General features: G+C 39.4%; 1 protein-coding gene across 5 annotated transcripts in view; it reads left to right on the plus strand.

Annotated features, from left to right (window-relative positions):
• Window positions 1-12,430, plus strand: part of ptprz1a (protein tyrosine phosphatase receptor type Z1a) — a 265,905-nt gene that overhangs the window by 175,576 nt on the left and 77,899 nt on the right. For 4 of the 5 annotated variants that reach the window (XR_010019227.1, XM_063058126.1, XM_063058125.1 and 1 more), the window contains exons 11-12: window positions 1,592-1,638; window positions 4,700-7,253. Coding sequence is in view for 4 of the 5 variants with exons in the window: in XM_063058126.1 (XP_062914196.1) it covers window positions 1,592-1,638; window positions 4,700-7,253 (2,601 nt within the window). In the remaining variant the exon portion in view is untranslated. The remainder of the gene's footprint in view (window positions 1-1,591; window positions 1,639-4,699; window positions 7,254-12,430) is intronic. The other variant, XM_063058127.1, reaches the window with a different exon arrangement.

Consider the following 12,430-nt stretch of genomic DNA (forward strand, 5'->3'; position numbering starts at 1 on the left):
TTAACTCTGCATCCTTTTTAACTTCAGAATCATAACGTAGTCAACAGAGCCTGTTGATATTATACATTTCTGTGAAATTATTATAAAGGCATATTTTAATTAAAGAATTAATGTCCAAATTGCTTACATGCAGAGAATAGTGACCAGGAATAGTATGATTTGAAAAGCACATAATCTAAAAGCCACTCAACTCTGTTCAGTCATTTATTCAGAGGGTGGCAGATCTGTGACCTTTTCACTTTTTCAATCAGTCCTTTGGGAATCTGATTCTTTTATAAATTCTATCAGCCTCAGTCTTGATCCTGCTGAATGAGTGGACATCTACAACCTCCTGAAGTGAAGACTTCCAAAAGTTTTACAAAGTCTGCGCAAATAAATTTCTCCTCATCTCAGTATTAAATGGCTGACCTCTTACCCTAAGAAAATATCCCTCTGTTCTGAATTCTTCAGTCAGAACGAACAGCCTAGTGGCTTCTATGCTCTCAAAATATCACTTGAGATCATTATTGATTCTTCTAAACTGCAGTAGCAGAAGGCAGAATCTACATGGTCTTTCCTGATGGGATAATTTCCCTTATTCCATTTGTTATGTCCAGTTGCTGTGGTTCTGAAATATGTAGTTTTGATCTAGAAAGAATCTTGCTCTAAATGGTGCTGGTAAGTGAACTAAAAACCTGGGCTCAGAAGATGGAACTCAGGCCATGTTCTATGACTAGATCACCACCCAATGACCTGCATTGTTGATGGTGTCAGGTTAGTCATCCACAAAAATTTGCCACATTCAGCATGAAATTTCACAAAGCCAGTTAATGCCCCACTGCAATTTTGTCTGATGTCAGATGGCATTAAATAACTGTCTCCACTACCAGGTAAAAGCTGCCAGGACAGGCAATGAGCCTAGGAACAGAACTGAAGCAAACTACTGAAGGTGTGAATTATAAATCCTAAGGGTATGCAAATAGTCAAGTGACTAGAAAAGAGTAAATGTTTCATATTAAGGAAAGCTGATCTCGATGAGTATTTCCAATATTTTCAAATTTCATGCACTAATTATCATTGAAGCCATCCTTGGTCATTGCTCTAAATCTGATTTTGATTCGGGCTAAAACGCATATCCCTCTATTGGTTGCCCTCAATTTAACCACTTCACTGAAAGTGTAGGTCAGTAGCAGCAACCTCCTCTAATTCATCAAAGTAACTTTTCCTATTTCCTTGAGAGCCTATACCTGGTACCCAGAGGTCCAGTTTCCTGAAGGTAGTGGGGCAGGGTGAAATATTGGGCTAATATTTTTCCCTTCCATCCCTCCCATGAGAGACTATTCCCTCCACTAATGTATTAGTTAGCATGACTTACTTTAAACTAGACCAGAGAGAGAAGATGGGATTTATTGCTGAAATCTGAATATTATCTGGTTCATTGTAAAGTCTAACTGAGCATATATTACCCAGTATTTAATATGTAATGAGTGATTTTTTTTGGCATCAGTTATCATGATGTCCATCGCAAATGTGAAAATTGTTTCTGTTTAATCTTGAAAACAATGTTTTTGTTTTCATCTAATTCAGTTTGTTTTGTTTTAATACTTTGCAGATATTGGTGCATTTCTCAATTTTAGTGACCCGTATGGAGATATGGAGGTAAAGAAGACTTTTAAATCATTCTTTGTTGTTTATTCCAACTTGAATGTGTCACTGTGGATATGTGGAACTTTTTAAATGAATACTACAATTAAATTTTTCAAAAGATGCCTTAAACCAAAAGAAAACTGTTTTAATTAAACCATAATTAACTGCGTCAGTGGAGATATTACAGCTTTTAACTTTGTTCCTATCTGTGCTCAATTTTTGAAATGAAATGCATATTCTTTGTTTCCCATTCAGCAGTTGCTGCTGATTTAGTGCTGAACTCTGTCAGAGACAATTTCTTTTAGTAATGCTGTGGGGCTTATCAAGATGGCTATAAAATTAAAAGTTCAATGATATTTTGAGAGTTTCCAAATATTGGATGCATTATAATGTACATTAATACATACTCATAATCAGATTAAGTTTACAGATTTTATTTTTGGAATATAAGGCTGTACAATAGTATAGTTTGAAAAGGGGAATCCTCTGCTTTAATGATTTTGTTTTTTGGTACCTCATTATTGCCAGAAAGAGCAACGATAATCGCCTCTCCCTAATTACCCTTGAGAAGGTGATGCTATCCATTTTCTTAAACTATCTGAGTCCTTTGAGTGAAGATACTCCGAAAATAGTGTTGGGGAATGAGTTTGAGGTTTTAGATCCAGTGACAAAAAAGGACCACTGATATGTTTCCATGTCAGGATAGTGAGGGTGTTCCTGTGCCCTTGAAGCACCTGTCATTCTTGGTGCTACACATGACAGTGTAGAGAGGTGTTGTTAGAGTAGCCTGGCCAAGTAATGACATGAATAGTGCTTCTCATGCAAGAACTGCATAATGTTTGGAAAAGGTATGATTCCCCTGTAGTGTTATTCTACTTCCTGTTTTAACCTGTTGAGTACAAAAATGAACAGTGTTATTTGGTTACATTTTCACATTAGTGTCATAAAGGAAATGAGCAGAATTAGGCTAGTTGGTTCACTGAGTCTGCTCTAAATTTTTTGTCATGGCAGATTTATTATCCCTCTCAACTGCATTCTTCTGCCTTCTCATTGTAATTTGATCCCCTTATTAATCAAAAACCTATCAACCTCTTCCTTAAATATACTCAATGACTTGGCCTCCACAGCCACCTGTGGCAAAAAATTCCACAGTCTCACCACCCTCTAGCTAAAGAAATTCCTCCTCATTTCTGTTCTAAACAGATGTCGTTCTATTCTAAGGCAATGCCCTTTGACTCTCTGACTATAGGAAATATCCTCTCCACATCCACTCTACCTACGTCAGTCAATATTCCATATGTTTCAATAAGATCTCTCCTCATTCTTCTGAGCTCCAGTGAATACAGGCCCTGAGTCTCATCATACATTAACCCATTCATTTCCAGGGTAATTCTCAGCACCCTCCTCTGGTCCCTCTCTACTGCTAGCACATCCTTTCTTAGATAAAGGGCTCCAAACTGCTCTTAATGCTCTGTGTAATCTGACCAAATCCTTATAAAGTTTCATCCTTGTTTTTATATTCTAGTCCTCTCAAAATGAATGCTAACATTGCATTTGCCTTCCTTACCACCAACTCAGCCTGCAAGTTTACCTTTAGAGAATCCTGCACAAGGACTCCCAAGTCCTTTTGCACCTCTGATTTTGGAATTTGCTCCCCATTTAGAAAATAGTCTACACTTTATTCCTTCTACCAAAGTGCATGACCATTCACATCCTTACACTGTATTCCATATGCCATTTCTTTGCCCATTCTCCTAATATGTCTCAGTCCTTCTGTAAACTCCCTGCTTCCTCAAAACTACCTCCCCACCACCCCACTACCCCACTATTTGGTGTCATCCGCAAACTTGGCCACAAAGCCATCAATTCTGTCATCCAAATCATTGGCATATAACGTGTAAAGAAGCATTCCCGACACCAACACTGACATCTATGAAACACCACTTATCACTGACAGCCACCCTGTAAAGGCCTCCTTTATTCTCACACATTGCCTCCTGCCAGTTAGCCAATCTTATACTATGCTAGTATCTTTTCCTGTAATACCATGGGCTTTTACCCTGTTAAGCAGCCTTATGTGTGGCACCTTGTCAAAGGATTTCTGAAAATCCAAGTAAACAACATCTAGTGACTCTCCTTGTCACTCCTGCTTGTTATTTCCTCTGAGTTTCAACAGATTTGTCAGTCAAGATTTCCGCTTTAGGAAACCATGCTGACTTCTGCTTATTTTATCATATACCTCCAAGTACCCTAAAACCTCATCCTTAATAATGGACTCTAACACTTTGGCAACCACACCTTGATAGCTGGCCTATAACTTTCTGTCCCTCCCTCCCCTCTTAAAGAGTAGAATTTTCAACTTTTCAGTCCTCCAGAACCATTCCTCCATCTAGTGATTCTTGAAAAATTGCTGCAAGTGTCATCACAATCTCTTCAGCTGTCTCCTTCAGAATACTGGGCTGTAGTCCACCTGGTCCAGGCGACCTATCTACCTTCAGACCTTTCAGCTTCATGAGCACCTTCTCCTTAGTAATTGCACCTACGCTCACTTCCGTCCCCTGATGCTCTCCGATTTCTGGCATGCTGCTGGTATTTTCTACAGGGAAAGCTGGTGCAAAATATTGTATCCGCAGAGGGAGCAATCATCTCAGACCTGTTGAATAAGGTCAAGTGCTGAGGCTCCTCCAGCACCACCTCTTGGATCCCCCTATCTACCTCATTCGCAGTCACAACTTCTTGTTCCTGTCCATAGACTGAATTTGAAGCAGTTAATCTAATGGGTGAAGGCTCATTAGATTAACTCCCCCCTCCTTCTCATGCTCCCATCTTGGCTGTTTTTGTGATACTCTCCCACGCATTGTTTTTTTTATTATTTCCAGCTTATGTACTGTTTTGAGTTAATTACAGTTCTTAGAAATAGTGTCACAACCTGAGGAGAAATTGCAAAGTGTGTGTGCTTAGCTCTCTTCATTGGTAAAACCACTTCAGAAGTTCCAGGGTGAATCTCTATCACTTTTATGTGATACTACTAAATAGCAACATATTCTCTATTTTTCTTCTTTTCTGCTTCCAGCTAAAAGAAAATAATCCAGGAAATGCAGAAGCAAATTTACCTGAGCTTTACACAGCCCCGGTTCTCAGTCACAAATGGAATGAGGAGGATCTGGAAAGCAAAACTGTGAAGTCCATAACTATTACTGAGAAGGAGCAAGAAGCAAGTATTGTTCCTAACGAGAATTATTTTGTCAAGGGGATTGAGGAAATGACCACCCAGGCTGCCAATCCAAATGTTATTATTTTTCCATCGTCTTCCACTGTCACTGAAACATCATCCAAGGACATAAATGCTGGCCTGCACCCTGAAACCAAAACAATGTTTTCTTCAGTTGCAGAGGATTCAGACTATACTTCCGCTATGGGATCCCTGGAGTCAAATACAATGTTCACTTATTCCCAGCAAACAGAAACTCCAGTTACATCAAAGGAAGTCACAAACTTAAGTACCCCCACACAGTCCGACACCATGTTCCACGCATCCACCATTGACACCAGAAATGTTTCTCTACCTATCACACCTCAGGAGGTTCTTACAAATAATTCAACCCCTAAGCTGTGGTCTCGAACAAATACGATTGCACCGCCAATGGATTCTAGCGCAGATCGAATGACATCAAGGAATGAAGCTACTGTCTTAAAGGAACCTGGTGCAGTCTCTGGTTCGGTTGCTTCCATAGCCACTATCCACCCAGCTAAGACGACAGCTTTCAATGATAATGTATTTCCATCCAGTGAGGAATTAGTTTCTGTAACTGTTCCTTCTCCTGGCCACGAGATGTATCTTCACAGTACACCAGATTCCACTGGCAGATTTAATACCTTGCCTAAAGAGACTGAAGGCCAAGTTACCTCTTCTTATTCTACTGGTGAGATGCTTTTCCGAACTATCAATGCACTCTCTGACAGAGAAGTGTCCTTCCCTGCTACCTCTGCTATTTCCCATGATGAAGTACTGCTGCAGCCTACTCCCTCCTTATCCAGTACACCTTCTTATCAATCCTCTGCTTCTGCTAATAATGAAGTGTTTCTTCAAGCAACCCTTGCTCTATCAAGTGATCCCATGTCGCTGCAAGTGACCTTTGATTCCCCAGCTAGCCAAGTGTTTCCTAGCAGTCAACTATTGCTTCAGACGACCTCTGTTGCTTCCTATGGTGAAGTAGGATTGCCTAGTTCACCAATAGCTACCACTGAAGTGTTACGTCACGCTACCCTTCCTTTAGCTAGTAATGTGGTGTCTCTCCATACTATCCCTACTTCCTTTCCTAGTGAGAAACTTCTCAATGACCTTCAGATCTCCTCTGAAGTTCCAGCATCCCTGGATGTGACTTCTGCCTCTAGCCATCAGTTAGTACAGCATACCACTGCTGCTACCTCTGTCGGTGACATGTTCTTTGAATCTGCTCTTCCCGTACCGAGTGCTGTGATGTCTCTTCAAACTTATCCTAGTTCTAAAGAGGATGAGATTTTTCTTCATGTTACTCCCACTCTTTCCAATACTTTGGTGTTGCCCCTGGCTCCGTCTCCTGTTCCCAGTGATGAGATGTTCCGTGTTGCCTCTACATCCCCTGTTGCTGATATGTTGCTTCAAGTGATTCCTACCTTCTCTGAAAGCCAAATATCTTCGTACGCTACTGTCTTTCCTCACAGTCAAAGGTCAACTTCAGCTCCTCCTGCTCTATCCAGTAATGAACTGTTGCTGCAACCTACTGTTACTCTCTCTAGTAGTGCAAGGTTATTGAATGGCATAGAAACTTCATTGAAAAATAAGTCGATGGTTTATGCGTCCAGTGATAATGCACTCCCTTACATATCCAGTAACCAGTACAATCTTCCTGGTAGCCTGCCTTTTTCAAATGATGAAGTCGCATTCATCTATGTTCCGTCTGCAGTTCCCACCGGGGAGATAACTATGGCAGTTTCTGCCACCACTTTACCAGCTCCTTCTGGGCCTTCCTCTGTCACGTTACTGAGTCAAAGTCACGATGCTGAATTCTGGTCTTCTGGGTTTGAAGGTGATTTGTCTGAGACAGATGATAGTGTTCCAACAACGTTGTACCCCATATCTGAGGATAAGGCATTAAGTGGGCAGATATTCAACTCTGCAGAGGAGCAGAATAGTCAGTATCCCCAGATCATTACAGGATCACCTGCATCTTCTGAAGAAAATTCTTTCATCGCTACTCTTAACATCAATGTAACAAATTCTGAGGTGGACAAAAATCACAAGGCAACAACAGTGACTCGAAATGTAACCACTGGAAAGCACAAAAGACCAACAATAATAGCAAGACCTAACCGGATCAAAACAGTAACTGCAAAACTGCCCCCGTCACACCCTAGGACTAATTCTTTCATGACTGCTGAAGAGGAGAGTGGTTCTGGCCAGAGTGCATCTGATAGTCTAATTGATAATGAGACAACAGTGGTGTTAAGTTACCTCGATTATAATGATAGAGCACTAGACAGTACACCAAGCACAGGTAAATCAGCAGATCCAAGGACTCAACAGTCTTCAGCTCCATCTCTAACGAGTGGGCTTGAAACAACTTTATTCGACGTGTATGAGGCAGGTTAGTCATGTCTGAAAAAACTTTGAAAAGCCAAAGGTGAAATTAATGCAATTTCCAAGTAAAAGACCAGAGCCATTTGCAATGGAAATTTTACTGAAGTTGGGAAGGATTCGAGACTGAGCTGTCTCATTCATTTCTGTGCCTTTGACTATAATAATGGTTGACAGCAACTGATGAAGCAGGTCTGCATTATAAATTCAGTGAGATACTGGACTAATAATAAAAAGAAATCTCGAATGCAGATTTTATATGTAGTTCAAATAAGCTAAATATTGTTTTCTCCTAATTTGTGCTTTATTTAAGTACATTTTTATCAATTCATTCTAACTAAATTCAGAAATAGTCCTATTACAAGAATCTTTCCTCAGCAGTATGGAATGAATGGTTACAGGGTACTCCTATAAAAACAATGAATAACTAATGCTGCATTATTAAGATTCAGCATGTGGTTGAACTTTGTTATCAGTCACCTGCTCTGTAATTTAGGAAGTGTGTAATACAACAGTTAAGCATAACAATAGACCTTGTAAAATATAAATAACTTCATACTCTCCGAGCAAAATAGAACAAAAATGAAATTACAGAAGATAATAGTGGATTATAATTGAAGGTAAGATGGATTGCAGTGTCTGAGCCATAGGTTTTCTCTTGAATTTCTTTCGAAGATCTGACAGTAACAAGTGTTTGATACAGATGTTGGGAATGTGCTGTCTGACTTACCTCCTTCACTTTAAAGCTTTTAGATAGTTGAGCTGAAAATCCGTGCTCCCTGATCAAGAGGAAATGAGACCATTTATAAAAAAAACAGTTGTTTAATCTATAAGGCCTTTCAAAATACAGTGGAACAAAAAGGCAAACTAATATTGCTGCATAGTGCAATAGGTACAGCAATTTCTGAATTATACAGAGGACAGAAATGTGTGAATTTTATGGTTTAAGTTGAATGGATACTACAGAATTGCTAGTTATATCTAATTTTATAATTTTGATAAATAACTCAATGATAAACAAAAAAAATGTATAATGTTACAATATCATCTAGATTTAAATCTAATGGAGATAATAACCTGCTGAGTTCCTACAGCAGTTTGCTTTTTTTTTGCTCTTTTACCCATATGGTGTTTTGGGTTCAGACCTATTGAAGGAATCCTGTTTGTCCTTAGAAATGAAATGGAAGTAATATCACCAGATGCTCTGGTTTCCTCCCACAGTCCAACGGCATACCTGCTAGGTTAATTGGTCACTGTAAATTGTCCCATGATGAGGTTAGGGTTAATCCAGTTTGTCAGAGGTTGCTGTGGCAGCGTGGCTCAAAGGGCAGGAAGTGCTGAATAAATAAATAATAGTATTTTAATCTGCTGCTGCTTGGTATCAGATACTGCATGGCGACAGTTTTGAGAAGATGTTAGTAGGCCTTACCTATCATATACATCTTCACTGGTGTATGAAGGCAAGTAAGTTTTAGAAACATAATACTTATCGGAATATAGATGAGGATCAAATATTTTTGCTATCAATGCTATATTTTTTTTATTGTCAATGGAGTTCTCTTAGATTTTCCTTTCCTGTTCTAATGCAGCATGAAATTTCCTTACAATTATGATGGTGGTGATTTTCTCTATTCCTTACTGACATCAGAACTCCCTCTTGGTTTCAGCAGCATGAATCTCTAACCAAATCTGCCTGGGGGGAAAAAATTCACACACCTAGCATGTTTGGTATACGTATAATGGAGGATTTCCTTTGCAATTATAAAGTGTTCAGTCATTCACCTTTGAATTCCAATGCAGTTGAAAAATTCAGAGCAACAGAAGGGCTGTGGCCAAAACTGTTGGGTAGAAAGGATTATAAACAGATGTTTTTGCCACCCATCTCTTGATGCTATATGCTGTCACATCTTGCTATTGGCCTTTTAATTGCATGTTGATCAAGTTGTCAAGTTTTACCTCTGTAACATGTTGATCAAATGATTTACCTACGCTGAACGATGTATATAATGTTGTTAGTACTGCCCCCAGCGAAAACTTTACTAAGTTATGGGCTAAGGGCACATGAGTTTGCAGGAAATGTACAGTTAGCCAAAGAAAATAATGCCAAGGTGGTTAATTTTTCTAGGTAAGTTTGATAGTGAAGTCAACATATTTTGGTAGGTCTTCCAGTTCTGAGAAAGTACTACAAAATATATGTTAGATCTACTAAAACAGGGGTTCCCAACCTGGGGTCCACAGATTAACTAATGGTATTTGTTCATGTCATTAAAAAAAAGTTGGGCATGCCTGGATTAAAAATATTCAGTAAATTCATCAAAATTATTGCATCCCCTGTCCAAATTTATAAACCCCACTGGATGTAAATAACTTATTTGATTTAAATCCTTTGGAGCAATCATAATATAAAAACATCCATGAATAATGGAAGGGCCACACTTAATTAATAAAATATTTTAAAATTATCCTTACTTTTCGCTTCTCAGAGACATGCCCAGATCTCAGATTAGTGTAGTGAAAATAAAAAGCACATCAGTGCTGCCAAAATGTACCTAAAGATCTCAGAGGCATAGGCTGCAAAATGGCATTCCTTTGCAGCTTTATCAGGGTGCAGCAGTTGCATAATTAGGTCTAATATGTTGGTGACAGGCAGAAGTGAGCGTGCACACGCACTCAGTGTGGCTTGTGTTGCTCACCGCACTGGCAAAGGCTTTAGTGTACCTAGCACTAATGTCTGCCAGAAATATGCAGAGTAGGCAGGTTGTGCCCGTGTCGTTCTGCCAGATTGTACCTCTGTATTCTAGTTCACACCCTCAGTAAGCTAAACCATACACTCAACTGCAACCCCAGCCAATACTATTTAAGCCGATCTCCTACTACCTGCTGTAGGTTTGTAGCAGTTGTTTTAATAATCCCACAGGGTTATAGTGTTTAACTTGTAGAGTCTCCTTGGGGTGGTGTGCTAGCCTGTGGAGGAGTTTCTCTTGGCCATGTCAGCGGATAAGGAGAACCATGCAAAGAGGCTTGAAGAGGGAGGAGGAGGAGAATGAATGGCCATTAGCTGGACACTACAGTTATGCAGGATCTTCAGGGTGTAATTCTCCCTTTCCGATGAAGAGCACTTCAGTAAGAATATCCTAAGTGGTCTACCGCTTATTCCAGTTGAAAGGATAACTCTCAGCTCTATTCACAGGATGCCATTGCGGTAAGTTTCAGAAGATATTACTAAACATCAAGTCCCTCAGAGATCCATACCTTCTGCATGATATATTGCAGGCAGTTGTGTGAAACAGATCACATTGTGACACTTTGGGTCAGACTTTATTGGAGTATATAACTGTGTATATGAATATTGCAAAAAGCTTTTAGTGTAAAAACCAGCAAGTGACATTGTATGGAAAATATGCCTTATTAATTAAGAATCTTTCATTCAATGTCAGAGGTTCTTCAGCCCATCAGTTCTATTGCTAGTTCTCAGAGCATTCCCATTAGTCCTGTTCCCTATTTGTTGCTCTGTAGTCCATTCTCTTTCCCAAGTCCATCAACCCCATTATTTTTATCCTACCATCCACCTACATTAAAGATAATTTACAATATTCAATTAATATACCATTGCACATGTCCTTAGGATATGTGATTAAGCCATTGAATCCAACTGAAATCCGTGTGATCACAAGTCGAGAGTGCAAACTCCACACAGACAAAGCCTGGGTTGCTTACAATGTGTGGCTGAAGCACTAACAGCTATGCTGCTATCCACCATATCTGGTCTAAGTCCTTGTAGATTCTATCTCTGTCAAATTCACCTTTATTTTTATTTTTCTGTCTCTAACAGATTTGTCATTGAATTCACCCATTTCTTAATCCAAACTATTCTAGTTTTTTAATCATTTTGGTGAAAGCGATAACACTGCTGCATTCCTTACTCAGATGCCTCACAATCCATGTTGCGTCACAATTGGCTAACACTTCCACAAAGTTTTAACTTAAAAGGAGTGAAGGAGTTATGCGTAAACAGCTGCACATTCCACTCCTGAGAAACTTAGCCCTGTTCTGCAAAGGCATTCGGAAAAGCAAGTTAGTAAGTCCGATATTGAAGATTAATTGCCAGCCAAGCGAGTTCCAGGGCTTACGAGTTTTCGGTATTTCTATTTAACTTTTGAATAAAACAACAGTCTCTGTCCCAACATCACAGAATGTCTGATTGCAACTAAACAGAGCAGATATTTTGTGCTTCCATTAGATCATCGCATTAGATCATTGCATTACTTTCAGTTCTTTGGACAACTGAATGTGTACAGGGAGCAATTAAGTTCATCATTGTCAACATTAAAGAAACATCCATGATTTGTGATTCTTTAGCACTTTAGAATCACAGATCTTGAATTATTGTGATAAAACGTTGGGAAGGTTTCACTTTTAAAGCAGCGAAGTTTGTCAAATGATAATAACTTTGAGTCCTACCTGCAATTAAAATGCCCTTGCAGTTTTGAAATATAAGTTACTATATAAACATATGAAACTTTGTGCTTCATGCACAAACATTACTGGAGTGTTTGTCCACTATGAAAGTATAGTTTGACACTTTACAGTTGCTTGTAGTGTAATAATACAAACTCAGGACTCTAACTTATAGTTTCCACTCTGAGCAATCTTTGGCTTGGCCAACTTGCCAAGGCACCACTCTCAGAGAAGAGCTTTGCGATGAGGGTTGTGGTTGGTGGTTGAAGTTTGCCTGAGAAAGGACTAGTGAGAAGATGATGATAGTGGGAGTGAGCTGCCGAAGAACAAGCTCAGACTGAAGATGTTGAAGAGTAGAACAGGCAGCAGTGTTGGCGATATCGAGCGAGAGAATCGAAATAGTGCGGTTGGGGTAACAAGAAAACAAATTAAGAGAAGAGCGTCACTGTATCAAAAGCTATTATAGATTTACCTGCATCAGAACCATATTGGCAATTTTACTTGTAAAAGTTTACTTGGGGTGCCATGGTAGCCTTGTGGTCAACGCGATACTAAGAGTTTGGAGTTCAATTCCAGTGTCCTCTGTAAAGAGTTTGTACATCCTCCCCATAGAATGCTTAGGTTTCCTCCAGCTACTCTGAGTTCTTCCCATTGGCCATTATAAATTGTCCCATGATTAGGTTAGGGTTAAATTAGGGGTTGCTAGCAGTGAGCTCAAAGGGCCGAAAG

Source organism: Mobula hypostoma, chromosome 9 (genome assembly GCF_963921235.1).
Source record: "Mobula hypostoma chromosome 9, sMobHyp1.1, whole genome shotgun sequence".
In the NCBI taxonomy this organism is placed as follows: Eukaryota; Metazoa; Chordata; class Chondrichthyes; order Myliobatiformes; family Myliobatidae; genus Mobula; species Mobula hypostoma.